Below are 23,994 nucleotides of genomic sequence, written 5' to 3' on the forward strand. Positions count from 1 at the left end.
TGAAAATATAAATTTATCAAGAGATCCATTGAGCATGAATTCATAAACAAGAGCGCGCTTTGAGCCACTAACAGAAAATCCAATTAATTGAACCACATTTTGGTGATGTATTCTTCCAATAGTTGCAACTTCATTGATAAAATCTTGTCCATTTCCTTTGGCTTTACCTAACATTTTGATTGCCACAAAAGGTCCACTGCGCAACTTTGCCTTAAACACAGAGCCAAATCCTCCTTCACCTAACTTCTCTTTAAAACTTCCGGTCATCTTCTTAATTTCCTCGTATGAGTATCTGATAGGTGCTAAGTGATTTTGTTGAAGGTAANTTTCAATATTTTGATACATTGATGCATGTCTTTTCCTCCATTTACATATGAAAATCACAATTAAAAATGGCAATCCAAACAAAATTTTGTAGGCCCATGCCGAAATGACAATACCTGCAATGATTTCTTTTCTTGAGTTATTACACTGATAATGTAATATAGCAAAAGTATTTGTTTAAAGGAAATTTCCATCAATAAAATCTAAACTTTACATATCCATTTTTAGTAACATTAGAAAAAAAAAGGAGTAAATTTAATGTCTAGCATGAACAACTATCTATAAATATAAATAAAGGGTTAAATGTGTTTTTAGTCCCTATATTTTGGGGCGATTTTGGTTTTAGTCCATTTTCAAACTATGTTACAATTTAGTACAATTTAGTCCTTCAACTTTAGAAAACTCTTGTTTTAGTCCTTTTTACCAATTTTTCTTAACTTTATTTGTTGTTTCAAGCACGTTTCTTAGTTAACATTGAAGCAAAAATGTGTCAAACAGTGTAAACAACAAATAAAGTTAAAAAATATTGGTAAAAAAAACTAAAAAGAGTTTTCTAAAGTTGAAGGANTAAATTCTACCATAGTTTAAAAATGGACTAAAACCAAAATTGCCCCAAAGTACAGAGACTAAAAACATATTTAACCCATAAATAAATTTGTGAGTAACATTAATGTGTACTANGATCTAAGTCACTGATGGTTGTCAAAAATAAAAACAAATCTTTTAAAGTAATTTCTTTAGCTTCCATAAACGTCTTAGGTGCAGTTTACGTTCCTCTAACCCTTAGAACGTATTTCCATTCCTCAAATTTGCAAATCATAGTCTTTTTATATTAGGAAAATAACATTTAATAATACCAAGAAAATACCGTTACGGACGGAGAAAAAAATTAATTGATAACATAATATTTATCAATAAATTTTATAGAAAAAAAATATCTCTATGTGAAACATAATTTATCCATANATTTTATAAATATATTTTAAGATTTCAGTATCACTTTAAAAGGTCTTTTACCAATTGAAGTATCTACATAAATATATTTTAAGATTTTAGTATCACTTTAAAATATTTCTTACCTATCTATGTATATAAATTCATGTTGAATTCTTCTTTTATCCGATGTGACACTTTGTTTATACTCCATCAACAAAAAATATTTATAACATACTTTATGAATAAAAAAAAAGTTTATCGATAAAACAAAATTCACTGACCGATTTCTTAAACTAGGAATGTGAGAAAACTAGAACTTAGATCTCTAAGTAGAAGTACTCGCAATTATATTTCATTTTTTTTCCGTTCCTCAATGGGTTTTTCTACAACTATGAAAGTGTCAATGGTTGTCACACAATGGTGGCCAAATGTTCAATTATTTTAATAACATTTCTATTAATGATAATTCTAAAACTACTGTTAAAAAGTCTATTTTAACTATTGGTAAAAGCTCTATTCCTCTTGTCATTAAAGTATTGAGAAATTAAGATGATAAGATCTTACCAATTAACATCGGTAGCAAACCTAATATCATTGACCCTGAAATGAAAGAAAACATCAACTTTAGGATTCTGATTATCTCAACAGTTATTAATAAATAACCGTTTTCATATGAAAAAGTAATAACGGTAAATAACTTTAACAACTTTTTATTTATTTTAAAATAATAAATGTCAATTTAATGCACATGTTCTTATAAATGCATGTAAAAGATAAAAGATAAAAAGAAATATATATGTTTTTCTAAAAGTTGATTGAATTATTAACATAAATGATTCAAACTTTGTTTCAAAAAATTCTCAAAAATTGGATGAAATATGATTTTCCTAATAATTTGAATATGTATAATTATGTAAAATGTTAATTGAAGAAAATCGAGTATCAATTAAATAAATAAAAAATATAAATGATTTAATGTAACATGAAAAGTATACAAAATTAGAATAATCGTATAAAGATTGTTATTATAGAAAGTGAAGTGACTGGGTAAAGTTGTGGAATACAATAAACACTAGTGCAAAAACACTGTTTAACGTCAGTTATTTTGAGCTTTTAACGTGTACAAAAGAACCGACGTCATTTCCGATGACGTCTATGGAACGTCAGACATTAATATAACCAATGTCTAGGATTACCTGGATGTCGATTGTAGGATTAATTGGACGTCGAGTGTAGGACTTACTGGACGTCTGGTGTAGGACTAACTGGACATCTAAAGTCATTACATAGACGTCAGTCTGAGCATTAACCGACTTCTAAAAGGTACTATAGACGTCAGTGTATACATTAACCGCCATTTAATCTAGTGATTGTGTTTTAATGCAGTTTTGTTCCCGTCTTTGGATAGCCTAGTAGCACAATCTCCTTTTGCTAGTTTCCTCCAAAAAAGGCTTGTGCCTTTTGAATTTTTTATGGATCTTTTCAACCTAAAATCGAACCTGAGTAGTTGCTTAGTTCCATTTTCATCCGCAAGAGGAAAAAATCACGGTGAAACGATAACTAGGCAACAACCCAGGGTCGTCTTTGGGTTGAAATGATCAAAAGAAATTCACTAGACGCCGCTTTTTTTGGGAGACAGCTAGCAAATGGAGAATGTTTTACTACGTTACCCCAAGAAAGGAACAAAATTGCACTAAAACACAACACAAAGAAAGCAAATTTCAATCAGTTGAACCAGAAGATAATCGATGAAAGACTAAACAAAGTTAAACGGTAAGCATAAAAAAAACCACGTACCTGGGATGCCACAAGAGAGAAAAAGGAGAGGAGACAGATGATAAAGATATCAGAAACAACAACAGAATGCCTCAAGAGAGAAAAAGAAGAGGTGCCGCAAGAGAAAAAGGTGAAGAGGAAGATGATATCAGAAATTGAATGCAGCAAAGAGTTTGCAGTTTATTTAAAATGAAATGGGACGTCGGTTGCTCCTGAAACCAACGTCTATAGTCACCTAGACTTCTGTGATCTCATTAATAAGACGTCCATGTTAACATTTTAACTGACTTTTTAAATGCCCATTAGACGTCGATTTCCAGGGGAGCCCACGTCTAGGAAGCTGAACCGATTGACGTTTCATTTCCTGTCAGGGATGTTGATGACTGGTATGAAGGAGCGCCGACGTATATAGTAACGTAGACATCGGTGTCCCTCTACCCAATTTCTAGGGCCCTCGAATTTGGTGAACATAATTAATTACAGGCACATAGACGTTGCTTCCCTCTACACCGACGTGAAGAACTTTTTATCTTCCCGCATTCCAGACAGGCCTTAGACGTCGCTTTTTGACTATGTGACGTCTAAGCGCCTCAGAATTAGGTGAAGAACATTAATTGCAGCCCAGCAGACGTTGGCACCCGTTAACACCGACGTTAATGGACTGTCTTATTACCTACCTCAGACCATTAGACGTCAGTTTGCTGGAGTGGGGACATCTACAATATCATAGACGTCGCCTTACCTTAAATTCGACGTCTAGTTTACCAAGCTATTGACGATAATGCCACCGTCCACTCATATACGTCGGGTTACCAGCAAACCGACGTGTACTGTATAACGTTAAACAACATTTTTGCACTAGTGAAAAGGTCGCAAGTTAAAGGGATCAAACATTTTAAATTTTTCAAGGGATGATCACAAAAATTTCACCTCGGTAGAAATTTAAAATTGTGCTTTAACTAAATAAATATGAACATTTAACATGAAAAGTAGACAAAGTTAATATATAACGCACCTAATGGATGGCAAACAAGCTTCTGGCTAGAAGAGTCGAAATAGCAAAAACCTTTAGGACAATGATTCTGACAGGCGAGATTTATCCAAGAAATCTCAAATCCATGGGCGAGAGCACTGTGAATGGCAGCGTAGGAATGGTTATTGAAAGTCCTGAACGATGTGGGAGCAACAAGCTTCACGTCACACCCAACTTCTAAGTCCTCAGCTTTTAGGTCACCAACCACAGCATATGCATAGCCCTTTGAGTCCCACTTCACGCACTCACCACTCTTCACATACTTCCCATTCTCTCTCTCTGAATGGTTACAGTTCAGAAACACTATATGCTCGAAACTCAGAGATTCCCAATTAAAATTCGGATATAGACCGGCTTGGTATAGATCCCCAGAATCAGTGTAAGTATCAGAGAAATTGGAGCGAGAAAGGGAACGGAGAGGAAGGGAGGAGCAGTTGTGGTGTTGAAGTGCAGGGTCAACCACTCTCACGGTGTAGTTGTCGTAGTTGATTGCTTGAACATGGTATTCTGTAGAGTTCAGATACAACACAGTAACATTATTCTCACAACCAAGTTCGTACCTTTTGTCACCGCAGCTCTCTGGGTCGCCTTGTAATCGAAAAGGATAAGTGATGTTGGTGATGTTACCACAGGAAGAAGGTGGACAACGGTGTTCTTGGTGGTCCTTGGTAGCAGAAATATGGTGGAGTAGAATAAGTAGCAATACCACCAACAATGTTCTCTCGAACCTCATCATGTCCAAACTGTTTCTCTTTCAATTCAAGAGCAACCAATTCCAAGTTATATAATGTTATTTAAAACAACACAGACTCAATACATAACCCTAAAGGACCACATTTTTCCTTTCTGAGAATACTTTGAAGACTTACGATACTTCAAACGCAAATTTGACTGAGAAACGGGGTGTCTATCTGGTTTCCACAGCTCATCCTAATGAATACAAACTTTTAAATACTCGTCAAGGGCGTGAATTCTTATTAGGCTTTTGGTCATGTACATTTTTTTAATGGAGTTCTTCGAGTTTCTAAAGTCATCCTAAATTGTTCTAACTTGAAGGTTTTATTTACCTGCAGTCTAAAAGAATATTTAGGGAATTAGTTTGGGAGCCAAATTGAATAAATAGTCCATGACTTATTTAAATAAGGACAAAACCCTAAATATATTACAATAAATAAAGGAAAAGTTATCAAAATGAAATTTCATATCGTGATCCAAAAGCAATGTTTACATAATGCATTTGATTTTTTTCTACTTCAAATATTTGAAAATTATCCAAGGGCTAAAAGTTCCGCAAGTGTAGACTTGTGACCAAAAGAATATTATCCATGTTGATAAGCTTTATATGAGTTTAACAGGTTTTCTCTTACATAAACACTTTATATATGCAAATATATAATTGACGTAGTCAAATGACAGTGTACATATAACTAATTAATAGTTATTGATTGGTACATATAAATAATTAATACTACGGCGAAGAGACGTGCTTTATTATTGTATCTGTATCTCTGAATTAAAATTCCATATCATCTTCATATATTAAATATATATGAATTTTTTTATTTCATTTTCATTCTTTTCTCATCACCGACAATGCTTCCTCTCTCCACATGATGTCCAACCCAAACTGTTTCTCGTTGAATAGTGCAAAAATCAAAGTTAGATAATGATATTTAAAACAACACAAACTGTATATATATATATATACATAGAGAGAACCATATTTTTTCTTTTAGACAATTATCTGATGACTTGTGATACGTTTACTTTGATTGAGAAACCGCGTTTTTATCTCGTTTCCACCACTGATTTTATTAATAAATACGAAATTTTAAATACGTTGTGTAGTGAAAGGGATTTGGGTTGACAGGGATCTTTGTGAGGAAGATCGGAGAGATGTGGTACCGATAGGGGAAGAAAATAAATATGATAGTTACCGGATAATGAGTAGGCATAGTGTGCGAGATCCTAAAGGGAGACGTCAGGATGATCGGAAATATCATAGGGAAGATCGGGAGAAGTATTGTCTCGAGATGGAAGAAAATAAAGGTGGTAGTTATGGAATGGTTACTGAAGAGAGTGTGCGATTTGACGGAGCGAAAATCTAGGGATCAGGTAAACAGTCCTGATTAAGAGGCTGAGTTGGCGGAGGAAGTTACGGAGCACTTGGACCTGTCCTATCACTGCTCCTATTTTGGTGGAATTATTCTCCTATAAATAGAAGAGCAGATTTCAGGTATGGGTTAGACTGTTTTTCGATAGATTTTGCTGGAGTGATAGCAAAGTGAAGAGCGAATTGAAGGTGGTCCTTTGATATCTCGTTCCCAACCGAAACACGTTGGATATAAAAAGTGAGACAAACTTTAGCTTACAATTTTCTGACTATAAATTACGCTCGGAAATATATATATATCTAATATGTCTTTTCTAATCAAGTTTGTTAGAACCTAAGAAGTTTTCTAACAAATAAAAAATTTTCTCAATCACATGCTTCTATATATGTAGATTCAAAATTCACACCACAATCATATTTTAATCCTTAATGAACTGAAACTTCAATTTATGATAAAAATAAGATATCAAAAGCGTACTAATGTGGACAACGGTGTGTGATTTTTCTTTCGTTATTGTTTTTTTTTTTCTTTCCCGATGAAATAAAGAGAATACATCTTTTAAGGTACTTAATATTACCTTTCTTAGATTTGAGTTATAAGATCACTTAGTAGTAAAGTTGGAATTATCAGCTGCATTGTGCTCTCTCATCTCCAAACGAACATTGGATGCTCCCGTTTCATGCGCTGCATTATCGCTCTCCCGCTCCTCGTTTCATGCGGTTCGGAAAAAAAAAAAAAAAAAAAAAAAGAGGGGAACNAAAAAAAAAAAAAAAAAAAAAGAAGGGGAACCCACCTTCCTACTCTCGCGAGGTTTCTATTTTCTCTCGGCTCGGCTTAAAACTTCGATATCAGAGAGAATATTATCAACTTCGACCTTTGGCTTTTCCTTCTTTGTTCAAGTCAACTACAATAATTTCAAAGACCAATACGAAAATTGAAAAAACTTCAGCCATTTACTACAATAATTCCAGACAATCATTATAGAGTTTGAAAAGAATTTCAATATTTCCTTGCCTTTTATTTAAAATTAAGAAAAAAATTATCAATGTTGTAAAAATGTGTAGCTGTGTAAATTGAAAATGCGGCATTTAACAAATATGCAATCAATCAAGTACATGCATGTAGAAATGAACTGGCACTGCATCATCAGCCATGGGAATAAATAATCAAGTGAACTACTAATATTATGAGCAGATGAAGCAAATTGTGAGCTGATTTGGTGAAGCAAAAGTCGACATAAAATAAAATAATTTAATGAAATCAGTAACAAGAGGATAATTTACTATGAATTAACAAGGTTAATAAAATCCAAGGCTAGGCATAGGTAATGAACCTACTTCTTTTTCTTCTTTTTGATCTTCTGTTCATTCACGGCTTGTGAGAATAAAAGTTGGACATGGCTAAAAAAGTGCTACTCTTCCTAAAAGTATATTTATAAAGGTATAAGTGTTCTTGTAACTATCTGTCTCGTCTTAATACTTACTATCTTTATTTTTCTCAACTATCAAGATCTTCAAAAACTAGAAATGTCAACATTTCCAAACAAACGATCTTTCATTAAAGAACTCCATCATGAATGGAAATATGTAGGAGTAAGGTCAATCTTTCGAGTTTACTTCTAAACCATCAAATCATTTTCTAAAATCGTTTTCAAATAGTTTTATAAGGAACTACATAACCCTTAATGTCTTATTTTAAAAGATAATGCATAAGAGTAAGGTCAATTCTTGTCAAGGTAAAAAAAAAACATTTTTGTTGCTTTTGAGTATTATTTTTAAGGAAAATTAAACATAATTGATTGAGAATTTACTTTGATTAATTAACTTCTAATTTCTTTAGGAGATTTAAGAATAAACATGATTAAACACAATAAGATTTGATTGAAAATATACTTTGGTTGAATTCATTGTGAATAATCTAGAAAGGTCTTGCATTTGATTGAAAATCTACTTTGCTTAACTGTATAGTCACCCTCAAGTTAATTAAGAATGTACTTTAATTAATTTGAAACCCGAAAAATGATCAATTGAACAATAATATGTGGATACCAATAATGAATCTATCTTGAAAGAGGATTTGAATTAGTCTATTTCATTATAATTGTTTCTAAGTTTCCTATTTGTTCTTCAAACATTCTTCAAATATTAACTTCATTGGCATAGTTTGTCACTTTTATTCTTGAATAACATTCATAATTAAGAGTCAAATATTGAAAAGTAATTCCGTATTCATTGGGAGACGACTCATGTTATTTTAACCTTATATACTTTCTTAAAAACTACTTGACAATACTGAAGTTTCCTTGAAATTAGTATTAATTTAATAGTTTCAACGGCAACATATCAGAGTGAAACCAGTTTTCCATTTGGACTTTGAACTTCCTTGAGATTAGTCGAGTTCATCATGTTGAGTATAGCTTCACACATGTCTGGACGGGCCCCTATCTAATGTTGGGTTATCATGAACCCTTAGAATTTGTTTCCGCCTACATTAAAAAAGCACTTTTCTGTATTAAGTCTCTTATTATTAAGGCATACCTTTTCGAAGATGACTTAATGGTGCGCTAGATGGTTGTCAGCAACTGTGGACATCATGACAATGTCATTTACTTAGACCTCCATTATACTTCCTATGAGGTTAACGAACACATTGAACATCAAACACCGATAGGTGGCCCTAGCATTTTTCAGGCCGAACGACTTGACCTTGTAATAATAATTGGTTCCTTCAGTCATGAATAGAGCTGTCAAAACGGGTAACCCAACTCGACCCGGCCCGGCCCACCACGAGTTGGTCACTTAGTGAGCCAACCCGACCCGACTCATTTATTAGTGAGCCAGAAAAATTTGAACTTGGCTCGACCCACCACGGGTTGGTGGGTAAACGAGTTGGTTCACTAGTCCATTTAATTAGAGTTTTTCTTAAATAAAAAATTACAAACTTTCTATATTCAAATTTAAACGAATTTCACTCCCAAAAAATGATGTTAAACTGAAGACAATTCAAAATAATAATAAAAAGTACAATATAATCCAAAGGTCATCCAAAAACAAACACATAAAATATACAAAAAACCTGCTCCTTGAAAAATTTAAGTGAAGAAGAGTGACAACACCGTAAATGAGAGCAAGTTCTGTGAGAGCAGAGGTTACTTTTTTGGTATACACAGTGTGTGAAAAAAGTATTTTATTTTTTAGGGTTTCATAAATAAAATAAAAAATTAAAAAAATAAAATTAGGTAGGTGGGTTGGCGGGCCAACCCAGCTCACCACGGGTTCAACCCGCATGAGCCGAGTTTAAATGAGTCGGGTTGAAATCTGACCGCATAAAAAAAATTATTTTTTTCAAACTCAACCCGACCCGAACCTGTGATAAGTCGGGTTAGCTCGTGGGTTGTGATCCATTTTGATGGCTCTAGTCATGAAGATCTCGTCATCTCTTCATCTAACAGATAGATTGCTAGTTGCATTTGGAAAACTTAACTACTCGTACCTTGTTATACAAGTTGATTTATGATAGTCAATAGATAGTGTCTTTTGAACATGCTTGAGGTTCTGACAATCATAAATCTATCAAAATAATGAATTATTACTTTTCTAATGACAACAATTTGATTAATGATTGAATTAACAATAAAAAATCTAAATTATAGTCACTAAATTGGTGGTTATTTATGTAAAATTTGAATTAATGTTTTTAACTATCGATAAAATGTTATATTAGGGACTGATTTTAATAAAGTTACAAATAAATAATTTATTTTTGCCACTACATTTGCAACCAAATTTATTTTTGTAAATAATGACTTCAAAGTATAAAGTTAACCATTGACAAGCTATGGTGTGCATAATAATATACTTTATGAAAGGATTGAATTAATTTACATTACATGCATTAATAAGAAGTTGCACTACACTACTACATAAAGCATACTATTTAAAAAACATTTACATCTATTATTCAAACAACAGAATAAAAGTGCAGTAGTAGAATTGTAGATATCAAAACATGTTTATCATTGATTAAAGAACTACAAATATAACATTTCACTTGCTTCCCCTTTTCTTATTTTTCACCAATGCAATGCCATTTCTCACCCTCTTTTTTCCCGCAACCTGCAATTACCTTGATCGATTTCAATTACTACCAAATGAATTCATTCAAAATTGTTTAGATAGAACAGGAGGTTTGATTCCCAAAACTCATTTCATCAGGAAATAAAGTAGGTTTTGGAGGTATTTCCAAATCTTCAATGTCTCCTTAAAGCATTTCCACTACTATTGAGGGACAATCATTTGGTTTTAACTGTATATACACCAAAGTGCAACTATGATCATTTTCTTTACTATTAGCTTTTCTTCTTCGCTCAAATCCTTTATATCTATATCTTCCTCTTCTCTAATATGATTATATATTCAAAGAGGAAAATAAAGTTGACTTGAGTATTCTGCATTGGGATTTAGATTCTTCCTCTTGCTGGCCATCTCCATCAACAACATTCTGAAACTATAAACATCAGCTCTGTAAGATATTCCTCCAATATTATTATAAAACAGTACTGGATCCATATATCCAATGGTTCCTCTTGCTGCACCATTGTGACGAAGCTATTATCTATTGGATATATGTATACGGATATATCAATAAGTAATTATATATAGATATATATGTCGATAATTATTTATAAATATATTCTTATTTAATTATCTACAGAAATTATTTATAGATATTTTTATAGATGCACTTATGAAAAATTTGTATATAACGTTAGTTACAACTAATTTACTAACTGATTTTTGTTCATAAGTAATTTGTAAATAAAATTGTTTTACCTTCATATTTTGTGACTTAACTACAAATTTGTGCAGTAGGAAATAGTGATTTTTGTAAGAGCTTAAAAAGTTGTGTAGAACTTTATAAATAAGTTTCATTATTTTAAAATACATCATTTTTTCAATATATTTTTTTTAGAACTATTTTCCTTCTCTTTAAGTTTTCTTATCATGTGTTCATCTATACGAAGATCGGAGATTGTGAGAGTGATTCTTATAACAAGTTTTTTGCTTTTGTCCGATCAATTACAAAAATAGAAGGGTTAAATATGTTTTTAGTCCCTATACTTTGGGGCGATTTTGGTTTTAGTCTCTCTTTCAAACTAAGGTACAATTTAGTCCTTCAACTTTAGAAAACTCTGGTTTTAGTTCTTTTTACCAAATTTTTTTAACTTTATTTGCTGTTTGACGCATTTTTGCTTCAATGTTAACTGAGAAACATGCTTGAAACAGCAAATAAAGTTTAAAAAATTTGGTAAAAAGGACTAAAACCAGAGTTTTCTAAAGTTGAAAAACTAAATTGTATTTAGTTTGAAAGAGAGACTAAAACCAAAATCGCCCCAAAGTAGAAGGACTAAAAACATATTTAAACCAAAATAGAAATAGTTGATTTTTTTTATCTCTTTTCTTAGTCTATTAATCTATATTTCACATTTTAAATCGCTTAATATGTTTCGTTTTTTAGGAAACCAAAACAAATAACAAGGTAACAATTTTGAAAATTTCACGAACGTATAACAATTGTAAAAGAATCGAAATGAAGTCTAAAGGTAAGCTAAAATTTTTCATATTTTTTATATTTATTTAAAAATGACATAAGGTTTTGGTTGCAAAAGAACCAAAGCCATAAACATTTTTTGGTATCGACCGAAGTGTTAGAAAAATGTTGACAAAATCACAAAAAAAATTCCTGAGGCGTGTAGAGTCACTATCCTTAAGGTCTTACCCGCGGTGTGTTGCGCAACTCCCCCAAGATACAATAGGAACTTCTCGAAATATATTCGAGATAATAGAACTAGCAAGAAGCAAGAAACTCTGATAGAGTTTATACCCAGGATAGAAAATAAGAATAAAACTAGGAAGAGAGGAAGAGAATGAGAAAGACTCATTTGGGATGTTTTGCAATGGAGAAAGAGCTCTCTATTTATAAAGTTAGGGAAGAATAAAATCAATAAAAGACCATAAAAGCAATAAATAATTTGACCGTTGCAGCACTTAAAAATTTGACTGTTGGAATATTACCGTTGAACAACGTTTCTTTTTGCAATAATATAACATTATTACAACAATCCCCCACTTATTGCAAAAGAAAGTTGAGAGAAAAGAAAAGAAACTTTTATCCTAGGGTCTCATAGGATGTAATGCATCAGAGCTGGTATATCAAGCTATATGAACCAGTCTGAGATTGAGAAACTTAACACACAGTGTAGTTGGTATAGCAAACTATATGAACCAAAGACACTTGACGTGTGTTAGAGGTTTATCAACCACAATACACCCGTACAATCCTTGTTGTTATCACTGTGTTGCGTTGTGTTGCGCTTACTAGGTCATGCGCGTGCCCGGTATTCATGAGTGCTCTAGAGATCATGCCAAGATCTCATGCAAGCGGCCCCACTTACACTCATATAGGTGATTTCATCAAGTGCATGCTGTAAATCATACACCACCCATAAGGGATACGAAATCATTAAAAACTTTGTTTAAGCTAAAATTCTTTCAACACAGAGAATTTTAATAACAAAGTTTAGTCTCTCAATAATGCAGTCTCTAGTACTATCACACACACCATCACACACACCATAGGAAGGGACATAATTGATTAAAATCAATTTAGTGCTATTAGAACTAACAAGTGACTTGTTTTTACCCATATGAACCTTATTCATGGGATCTCCAATCACAAAGGTTGGGTTATCATCACTTGTTTGTTTGCAAGTGGCTTAAGCCCCATTCTCCTCAATGTTTTAAATATCATTTGTCTTCCCAGGGGTTTTGTGAGAGGATCCGCTAGATTCCGTTCTGACTCCACATAATCAATAGAAGTAGATACATTCTTTAGTAGTTGCTTCACCAAATTATGTCTCAATTGAATATGTCTATTCTTTCCATTGTAATTCTTCTCTTTTAGCTATAGCTATTGCCGATTGGCAATCATAGTATATTGAGATTGATGGGGTTTATTTCATTCCTAGTGGAATGTTTGCTAAGAAGTTTTTCAACCACTCAGTCTCACTACCAGCCATCTCAAGAGCAACAAACTCGGATTCCATTGTTGATCTTGCAACAATAGTTTGTCTGGCTGATCTCCATGTAATCGCACCACCCCTAAGTGTGAATACATAACCACTAGTGGATTTTGTCTCGTCTGAATCAGAGATCTAATTAGCATCACTGTACCCTTCTAGTACAACGGGAAATCCACTATATTCAATGGCATACCTCTTAAGTATCTCATAAGCCTAGCAATATATAGTTCTTCAATGGCATAAACCTTTTGAAAACATAAAACTTTGGTTTTGAAAACATAAAACTTCTTAAGAAGTTTCTCAATATATAGTTCTTGGGATAGTAACCCTTCCTTATGATTATAACATCTAAAATTATATAAACTGAATAGATTCTATGGGATCTCTAAACCCAATAGGTTTAAGCTGTAGCAACCCAAAGTCCTCAGAACACGTAGCCGTGGCCTCCGTGAACTCTCACCATTGTAAGGAAAGGTACGACCCTCATCACGGTTTGCTCTGAAGGAGCATGCTTCCACGATCCCGACGTTGTCGCGGTTATACCTACTGTCACGAAGAGACGTTGTTGTGACCCACCACGGACACCAATTGGACACGCCTATTGCCATTGCTGGCCTCTTGCCTCCAACTCGGCACTCTCGTTGATCATGCTCGCAAAGAAAAAATTAGGAAAGATGAGAGGAAGGAGAAAGTCTCCTTGCATGAGACCAGGGAATAAGAAAATAACCCTTCAAAACTAGGTCTGACTTCCCTTCCAATGTTGTAATAAACTACACTACATCTAAACTAAACTAAACCAGTATGTTGAAGGCAAAGCTAAAATCACTTAATGGCAAAATATAATTGAGATGATCATTAAAATAGTTATGCCTCAAATTATAGCCCAAACAACAATTCCAACAATACTACCAGTAATTATTTCCTCAACACACTTCACACATAAATCACGACTATATATCTCTCTTACACGCTTAACAAGTATAGCGTTCACAATTTTTTTTTAGTACAAAACAGAGAATGAGTATATTTGATTCAGCATCAATTAAAAAAAAATTCTTTGCCTTTTTAAAATAATATTTTAGTTCGTGTACATAATTATCACATAAAACAAAAAGAAGAATGAAAGTAACATTCCATAGACTAAACATAGGTATGACAACAATTTGAGTAAAACCACTAAAGTATGCAAAACAACATTCAACCTATCAAGAAAAGTTCACGGCAATTACAATATTGAAAGGATTCCTAATACAAATATCTATCATGCCATAATTCATATATCATTTTTCTCAAATTATAAAAGAATAACAGGTATTCCCATATATTTCACCAAATCCATTCTACATCAAAGCATGTATAAGAGAATCTCCATTTTTTTTTTCAAAGCAATTAATCAAAATTAATTGGCTTTAATGCTACAGTTTTTTTTTTTTCATTTCAGAATACTTTAAGCATAATTGATTGCCTAATATAACATTGTTACGTTACAGCCACCATATTTACGTATTCATTTAAATTATTTTTCTCTTTAAAATTCACATCTCATAAAAATAAAATTAATTTCATGTGGACATAGAAATAATCAATATCTAATGACCCTCAAACAAATTTTCATTGATTAGAGAGAATATTAAAAAATATCACCAATCATTCAAACAAAAGACACATATCTAACAAAACATTCATAGATAAATTATCAATTAATAAATAAATATGATTAGGTAGATTTAATTGAATCATCCAATTAATAATTCGGGAGGTAATTAGAAATTATCATTTACGGAAACTAACATTAACAGATTTTAAATTCCTAATTAATTTACATTATCATCATCCTTAATCCTTCATAAATAAGAAACTTCAATTTCTCATAAATTATTAATTATAATTCAAAGAAAACCATAATTCCTAATTTATTCTTTTATACTAGCTTTTATTCACTTCCTTTTAAATTATCATTCAAATATTTACATCAGATTATATATTAACGAGAATAAACCTAATGAGAACAACTATAATTTCATACTTCTCCAAATAATCACACGTTCCAATTAATTATTCAAAAACATTCAAAATTTCTATCAATCAAATAAATACATAATTATTAAGTAAGTTTCCTGTACCTTTTACTTTTGATATAAGTCTTTAATATTGTTAGAAAAATGCTGACAAACAAAAAATTTCTTGAGGCATGTAGATGTTCTTAAGGAATTATTTGCGGTGTATTGCGCAAGTCCCCCAGGATATAATAAAAACTTCTCGAGATATATTTGAGGATCACAGAACTAGCAAGAAGCAAAAAACTCTGATGGAGTTTATACCAGGATAGAAAATAAGAATAAAACTAGGAAGAGAGGAGAATGAGAAAGACTCATTTGGAATGTTTTGCAATGGAGAAAGAGCTCTCTATTTATAGAGTTAGGGAAGAATAAAATCAATAAAAGAACATAAAAGCAATAAATAATTTTACCGTTGCAGCACTTAAAAAATTGAGTGTTGAAATATTACCGTTGAACAACGTTTCTTTTACAATAATCTAACATTATTACAACACGAAGTCGAAAAGTGTACTAAAACTTTCAAATTGTTTTAAAAAAATTTACTAGAACCTATTTATTTTTTGTGAAAAAGATATATGGCCTCAGAGGTTTCAAATAACTAAAACCATATGCCCTTTCTATGTGAACAACCGAAGTTACAAGTAATTAAAAATTTTAAAATTAAATATCTATTTCGTTTTAAAAAATCTAGAGGTATCAAAATTCTACGAAGGACTTTAGCTTTTCTTCTAGTAATGGGCAGAGAAGAAGCATCGAAAGCATAAATATATGGTTTTAGAATCAAAGTCAATATTTGTTGAGATTATTAATTCTGAAATCTGATATTCATGTAACTATTTTAAAGTATAATAACATGTCCATTTATCACATACTTCACTACAAAATACAAAAATGATAAACAAAGTGAAACATTACGAACAACCGAGTATTTACAATAAGAAGATGGATGAAAATAAGTATTATTGTGCATCGTGGAATTGTATATACTTTACAAGCGAAGTAGTTTCAACATTGAATATATCTAGTTGGAGTTTATTGTTTGATCCTCTGTCACTGTTTCATCTGGATATAGAATAGGTTTTGGAGGCATTTCTAAGTCTTCAATGTCTCCTTCAAGCATTTCCACTACTTTATTCATTGAGGGGCGATCATTTGGTTTCAACTGTATACACCATAGTGCCACTATAATCATCTTCTTTACTATTGTCTTTTCATCCTTTGTCAATTCTTCCATTTCAGTAATTTCCTCTTCTCTAATGTGATTATAAATCCAAAGAGGAAAGTAAAGTTGACTTGAATGTTCAGCATAGGGGTTAAGATTCTTTCTCTTACTTGCCATCTCCATCAAGAGCATTCCAAAACTATAAACATCAGCCTTATTGGATATTCCTCCAATATTATTATAAAACAATTCTGGAGCCATATATCCAATGGTTCCTCTTGCTGCAGTCATTGGAATAATACTGTTATCTATTGAATATAACTTTGCCAATCCAAAGTCAGAGATCTTGGGGAGAAAGTTTTCATCAAGGAGGATGTTGTGGGGTTTGATATCAAAATGCAAAATCTTCATCTCACAACCATGGTGGAGATAAGCTATTCCGCGAGCCACTTCAATTGATATATTATATATTTTTTCATAACTTAAATGTACACTCTCATCCTTTGAAAAAATAAATTTATCAAGAGATCCATTGGACATGAATTCATACACAATATAACGCTTTGAGCCATGAACACAAAATCCAATTAATTGTACCACATTTTGATGATGTATTCTTCCAATTGTTGCAACTTCGCTAATAAAATCTTGTCCATTTCCTTTAGATTTATCTAACATTTTGATTGCCACACAAGGTCCACTGCATAACTTTGCCTTAAAGACAGAACCAAATCCTCCTTCACCTAACTTGTCTTTGAAACCTCCGGCCATCTTCTTAATTTCCTTGTATGAGTATCTAATCGGTGCCATATTATACTGTTCAAGATAATTTTCAATATTTTGATACATTGATGCATGTCTTTTCCTCCATTTAGATATGAAAATCACGATTAAGAATGGAAATCCAAACAAAATTTTGTAGGCCCATACCATAGAAGCATAAATGACAATACCTGTAACAAGGATTTCTTTCTCGTATAATTACACTGATAATGTAATGTATTAAAGTATTTGTTAAAAGTAATAAAATCTAAACTTTACATATCCATTTACTTAGTAACATTAGAAAAAAAAAAGAGTAAATTTAATGTCTAGCAAAAAAAACTATCAATAAATTCAATTTGTTGACAGTATTATCTATAAATGGTAAATTAAGATGATAAAAATTCGTACCTTTCAGGATATCCAGTAAACCTGTACATCGCAAAAACAAGGAAAGCATAAATTTCACCATTTGCATAATTTCATAAAGCTATAATGAATGATTTTTTCTTTACATGAGCATGATGACTGATACAGGTGAAATAAAGAAAATAATGAATTATAAATTTTGTTTTCTCTAAATATTGATTGAATAAACAAAACAATGGTTTATCAATAATACCCAATTAAAAATAATCTATCAATCTGTGTGTGTAGTGACTCACCAAACGAGCATTGAAGCTTCTGTCTAGAAGAGTCGAAATAGCAGAAGCCGTCCCCGAATGTACAAGAAATCTTCTGACAGGCGAGTTTTATCCAAGAGATCTCAAATCCATAGGCGAGAGCCCTGTGAATGGCAGCGTATGAATGGTTATTGAAACTCCTGAACGATGTGGGAGCAACAAGCTTCACGTCACACCCTACTTCTAAGTCTTCAGCTTTTAGGTCTCCACCCACTGCATATGCATAACCTTTTGAGTCCCACTTCACGCACTCACCATTCTCCGTATACTTCCCGTTCTCTCTCACCGAATGGTTACAGTTCAGAAATACTATATGCTCGAAACTCAGAGATTCCCAATTTTGATAAAGATATAGACCGGCTTGGTATAGATCGGCGGAGTCAGTGTAAGTATCAGAGAAATTGGAGCGAGAGAGAGAACGGAGAGGAAGGGAGGAGCAGTTGTGGTGTTGAAGTGCAGGATCAACCACTCTCACGGTGTAGTTGTCGTAGTTGATTGCTTGAATATGGTATTGTGTAGAGTTCAGGTACAACACAGTAACATTATTCTNACAACCAAGCTCGTACCTTTCGTCACCGCAATTCTCTGGGTCGGCTTGTAATCGAAAGGGATAAGTTATGTTGGTGATGTTGCCACAGGAAGAAGGAGGGCAGCCACCATGAATTTTGGGGAGTAGAAGTAGCACCACCACCATGAATGCTCTCTCTCTGCACATAATGTCCAAACTGTTTCATTGAATTTGGAAACAATAGGGTTGCTCTTTTTCCATATTGATATTTAAAATAACACAGATTGATAACTATAAGAAAAAGCACCAAAAAACGAAAATTTTCCATTTTGAAAATTATTTAACATACCTAAAACGTAGACTTTGACTACAAATTTTCCACAGCTCAGTTTCATGAATACAAATTCTTATTAGGTATTTAATCATGTGATTTCTTTTAATGGAATTCTTCGAGTTTCTAAAGCCATTCTAAATTGTTCTTTTCGGATGGTTTAGTTAATATGCTGTCAAAAAATAACTTTAGGGAATTATAGTTCGAGAACACAATTAAAGAAATAATTCAGAATAGGGACAAAACTTAAATATATTGTAAGAAAATAGGAAAATTATCGAAATAAATTGTAATATCCTGATTGAAAAAACAATATTTATACAATGCATCTGATATTTTTTTTCTACTTTAAATATCTGCAAATTCAAGGGCTAAAAGTTCCACCACATGTGTAGACTTGTAGCGAAACGTGTTGACAAGCGTTATAGCCTCAAATTCTAATAGATATATAAACACTTGATATCCACATACGTAATATGTAGAGTCAAATGACGATGTACATATAATTCATATATTGAAAATAATTATTATTGGTCAGTGTGTTCAAATTGTAATTCTCACTCACTGTCAGTATTACATTAACATTAACATTAACATAATAGATTTTAATGAATTTGAATAAGTTAGCTAATTTTCCATGAATATAACGGATGTACATTCCAGCTTTTATTCTACCCCTGCTTAACACAAACAAAATTATAGTAATAGAGTTAAACACTTTGGCTATNACACCCTCAACTAATTATTTTATATGAGAAATGGCATTTTGTCACTATAAAAATTCGACAATTATTTTCAGCAGTACTATATCCTTTAAAAAAAGTAAATTTTTGTATCTATTAAAAAAATGAAAGGAAAAATAATAAATATAAAGTAAGGGTAAAAGTTTATTGGATGTCAATGGAAAAGTGGTGCACACATTAACCACCAATTAATTCAATGACATATATTATAATAAAAAGTTAATAGTACTATTACACTATTCATTTGACACAGTATATAAGGATAAAATGGTCATTATATAGTAGGACCATCCGGTCAGTCAAAGGACCAAGCCGCTAACTATCCAGTAAGAAAATGACCACCTGTCTGGAAATAAATCTGGTGATTAATGAATCACACCTAATGGTAAGCTCATTGTAATATTTATAAATATTTGTCTAACAGAAAAGGCAGGTAATTTGAATTCTGATCACTAATCTTTACTACAAAATTATTACGCAAAGTCACCGACTTGAGCGTCGGAGTGTCTTTTGTAGNTAACTTTCCCCACGGCTAGGACAAGGAGAAGAGAGAGAGCAACGCAACTGGATGATGGAATCGACAACTTTAAATGCTTTGGNTTAGGAATCTCAATCCTACTGAAANATTTTGGCNCTAAAAATGTAAAGTTTTGTATTTTTTTCAAAATATAAAAGAAGAAAAAGTAAATAAAGATAGTGTCAAATAAATGTAAAAAATTTAAATNTTGGTAACATAATTAACGTAGCATTGGGAAATCAATAACCAATAGACTACTCGATTAAGGGTGATTAATTGGTTGAGCATAATTTTATTAGTTACAACTATATGTAAATAATGACTTCAAAGTATAACATTAACCATTGTTAGATCTTGACAAGCTATTCACANAGTCTATGTTGTGCATTTCAAATAATATACTTTATCAAGGATTCAAATAATTTACTTTACATGGATTAATAAGAAGTTGCACTACACTACCACAGAAAGCATATTATTTAAAAAACATCCACATCTATTATTCAAATAACAGGTACAATAAAAGTGCAGCACTAGAATTGTAGATATCAAAACATATTTATCATTGATTAAAGAACTACTATTACATTTCACCTACTTCCCCTTTTCGGTATTTTTCACCAATGCAATGCGAATTTTCAACCTTTTGCCCGCAACCTGCAATTACCTTTATCAATTTCAATCACTACCAGATGAACTCATTCAAAATTGTTTAGATAGAACTGGCGATTTGATCTCCTACACTCATTTCATCAGGAAATAAAGTAGGTTTTGGAGGTATTTCCAAATCTTCAATGTCTCCTTCAAGCATTTCCACTACTCTATTCATTGATGGACGATCCTTTGGTTTTAACTGTATACACCAAAGTGCAACTATTATCATTTTCTTTACTATTAGCTTTTCCTCTTCGNTCAAATCCTTTATATCNANATCTTCCTCTTNTNTAATATGATTATATATCCAAAGGGGAAAATAAAGTTGACTTGAGTGTTCTGCATGGGGATTTAGNTTNTTCCTCTTGCTNGCCATCTCCATCAACAACATTCCNAAACTATANACATCAGCTTTGTGNGATATTCCTCCAATATTATTGTAAAACAATTCTGGAGCCATATATCCAATGGTTCCTCTTGCTGCTGTCATTGTNACAATGCTATTATNTATTGGATATAACTTTGCTAATCCAAAGTCAGAAANNTTTGGGATGAAGTTNTCATCCAATAAGATGTTATGGGGTTTNATATCAAAATGCAAAATCTGCATCTCACANCCATGATGGAGATAAGCAATTCCACGAGCTACTCCAATCGATATCTTATATATTTTTTCATAGCTAAAATCTATATTTTCATTTCCTGAAAATATAAATTTATCAAGAGATCCATTGGGCATGAATTCATAAACAAGAGCGCGCTTNGAGCCACTAACACAAAATCCAATTAATTGAACCACATTTTGGTGATGTATTCTTCCAATAGTTGCAACTTCATTGATAAAATCTTGTCCATTTCCTTTGGCTTTACCTAATATTTTGATTGCCACAGAAGGTCCACTGCGTAACTTTGCCTTAAACACACAGCCAAATCCTCCTTGACCTAACTTCTCTTTGAAACCTTCAGTCATCTTCTTAATTTCCTTGTATGAGTATCTGATAGGTGCTAAGTGATTTTGTTCAAGGTAATTTTCAATATTTTCATACATTGATGAATGTCTTTTCCTCCATTTACATATGAAAATCACAATTAGGAATGGCAATCCAAACAAAATTTTGTAGGCCCATACTATAGAAGCATAAATGGAAATATCTGCAAGGATTTCTTTTCTTTAGTAAATAACACTGATAATGTAATATAGTACAGTATTTGTTTAAAGCACATTTTCATTAATAAAATCTAAATTTAACATATCCATTTACATAGTAACATTAGAAAAAAGAAAGTAAATTTAATACCTAGCATGAACAACTATTAATAAATTCTATTTTTGACACAATTATCCATAAATAAATTCACTTATGGTTGTCAAAAATAAAAACTAATCTTTTAAAGTAATTTCTTTAGTTTCCATAAACGTCTTAGATTCAGTTTGTGTTCTTCAAACCCTTAGAACGTATTTCCATACCTCAAATTTGCAAATCACAGTCCTTTTATCTTAGAAAAATAACATTTAATAATACCAAGAAAATACTGCTTTACGGACGGAGAAAAAAAAAATAATTGGTAACATAATGTTTATCAATAAATTTTATAGAAAAAAAAAATTATATGTAAAACATAAGTTATCAATAATTTTTATAAATATATTTTAAGATTTTAATTCACGATAAAAATATTTGGTGATAATGGATTTATTAGCAAAATTTATCGGCCATTTAAATTATTTATTATTGATAAATGTTTTTATGGTTAAATTTTTCTTATAAAATAGATATTATAATTTTCACTTTAATTCTGTAATAAAGTTCATTGATAAAATAATATTTATAACAAACTTTACTGATAAAAAAGTTATTGATAAACAAAATTTACTTACAGATTTTTTAAATTAGGAATGTGAGAAAACTAGAACTTACACCATTTAAGTAAAGGTACTCGCAATTGTATTTCATTTCTTTCCGTGCCTCAATGGGTTTATCTACAACTATTGAAGTGTCCATGGTTGTCACTCCTTTTAAAGCTCTTTTAAAAGCATCTTTGTCCTCATAATGATAATAGTATTCACTTTCACTTGACCCAAACATCCTTGTTTCCTAACCTAAGATGTTGTTTGATTATGGAATCACTGATTCGATCAACATTTACAGCCATTTGCTATCTTCTATCACATAAACTTTCTTTCAATGTATCCATCTTGTTGGTGTCATAAAACCTTCTAGGGAAGTTTTTCTTCAACCATTATTTCCCTTACTTAACCCAAAACTTTGTTCCTTCCCATCTTCCTAATACATTGAAAAGGTTTTATTAATTTAAAACATAGACAACTTTGAGCATTGATGTATATACATACCTCTCTCCATTAAATTTAAAAATATTAAATATTACTCATACTTTTATTCATTTTACTACAATATAAATAATTTAAACAAATTTAGAGAAGAACACCTTTATTTTTTTTATCCCTAATCAATTCAGAAAAAATATTAAGAAAAATATACAGACGATTGTATCTTTAACCTTGGCCAAATGTTCTATTAGTTTAATAACATTTCTATTAATGATCATTTCAAAACTACTATTAAAAGTCTATTTTAATCATTGGTATAAAAGCTCTACGGTTGTAATTAAAGTATTGAGAAATTAATATGATAAGATCTTACCAAATAACCAAAATAATATTTCCCGTAGTCCATAAAACCCTGAAATGAAAGAAAACATCAACTTTAGGATTCTGACAATCTCAACAATTATTAATAAAAAACCGTTTTCGTACGAAAAGGTAATATAACAGTAAACAAGTTTAACAACTTTTTATTTATTTTAAAATAATAAATGTCAATATAATGCAGAAGTTCTTATAATTGCATGTAAAATATAAAAGATAAATAAATATTATATTTCTTTCTAAAATTTGATTGAATTATTAACTTAAATGATTCAAACTTTGTTTCAAAAAATTCTGAAAAAGTGGTTAATATAGATGAAATGTGATTTTCTTACTAATTTGAATATGTATAATTATGTAAAATGTTATTTGAAGACANTCGAGTATCAATTAAATAAATAAAAAATATAAATGATTTAATTTAACATGAAAAGTAGAAAAAATTAGAAAAATGGTACAAAGATTGTAATTATAGAAAGTGAAGTGAATGGGTAAAGCAATGGAATACAATAAAATGTGTGGCAAGTTAAAGGGATCAAACATTTTAATTTTTCAAGGGATGATCACAATAAATTCACATAGGTAGAAATTAAAAATTGTGTACCTCCTATAAAAAAAACGACTATAAAATAAAGATAAAAA

General features: G+C 31.5%; 3 protein-coding genes across 3 annotated transcripts in view; all 3 read right to left on the minus strand.

The window, feature by feature from the left end:
- Positions 1-9: 9 nt before the first annotated feature.
- LOC106764539 (LEAF RUST 10 DISEASE-RESISTANCE LOCUS RECEPTOR-LIKE PROTEIN KINASE-like 2.1) lies at positions 10-4,802 on the minus strand (the record flags this gene model as incomplete). The annotated part of the gene is made up of 2 exons (XM_014648809.1): positions 4,079-4,802; positions 10-440 (listed from the first exon to the last, which is right to left on the minus strand). Coding segments are annotated over exons 1-2 (1,155 nt in total), but the record flags the coding sequence as incomplete, so codon positions are not given.
- Positions 4,803-16,345: 11,543 nt separating this feature from the next.
- LOC106763725 (rust resistance kinase Lr10-like) lies at positions 16,346-18,697 on the minus strand. The gene is made up of 2 exons (XM_014647889.2): positions 17,925-18,697; positions 16,346-17,429 (listed from the first exon to the last, which is right to left on the minus strand). The coding sequence occupies exons 1-2, from the start codon at positions 18,644-18,646 to the stop codon at positions 16,346-16,348; spliced, it is 1,806 nt and encodes a 601-aa protein (XP_014503375.1). The 5' UTR covers positions 18,647-18,697.
- Positions 18,698-20,502: 1,805 nt separating this feature from the next.
- LOC106763726 (rust resistance kinase Lr10-like) overlaps positions 20,503-23,994 on the minus strand; it is a 4,247-nt gene continuing 755 nt past the window's right edge. The window contains exons 2-3 of the mRNA XM_014647890.2: positions 22,944-22,969; positions 20,503-21,853 (exon numbers count right to left, since the gene is read on the minus strand). Of these exons, the coding sequence (XP_014503376.1) occupies positions 20,743-21,853; positions 22,944-22,969 (1,137 nt within the window). The 3' untranslated portion in view covers positions 20,503-20,742. The remainder of the gene's footprint in view (positions 21,854-22,943; positions 22,970-23,994) is intronic.

The sequence above is a fragment of the Vigna radiata genome, chromosome 6, assembly GCF_000741045.1.
Source record: "Vigna radiata var. radiata cultivar VC1973A chromosome 6, Vradiata_ver6, whole genome shotgun sequence".
In the NCBI taxonomy this organism is placed as follows: Eukaryota; Viridiplantae; Streptophyta; class Magnoliopsida; order Fabales; family Fabaceae; genus Vigna; species Vigna radiata.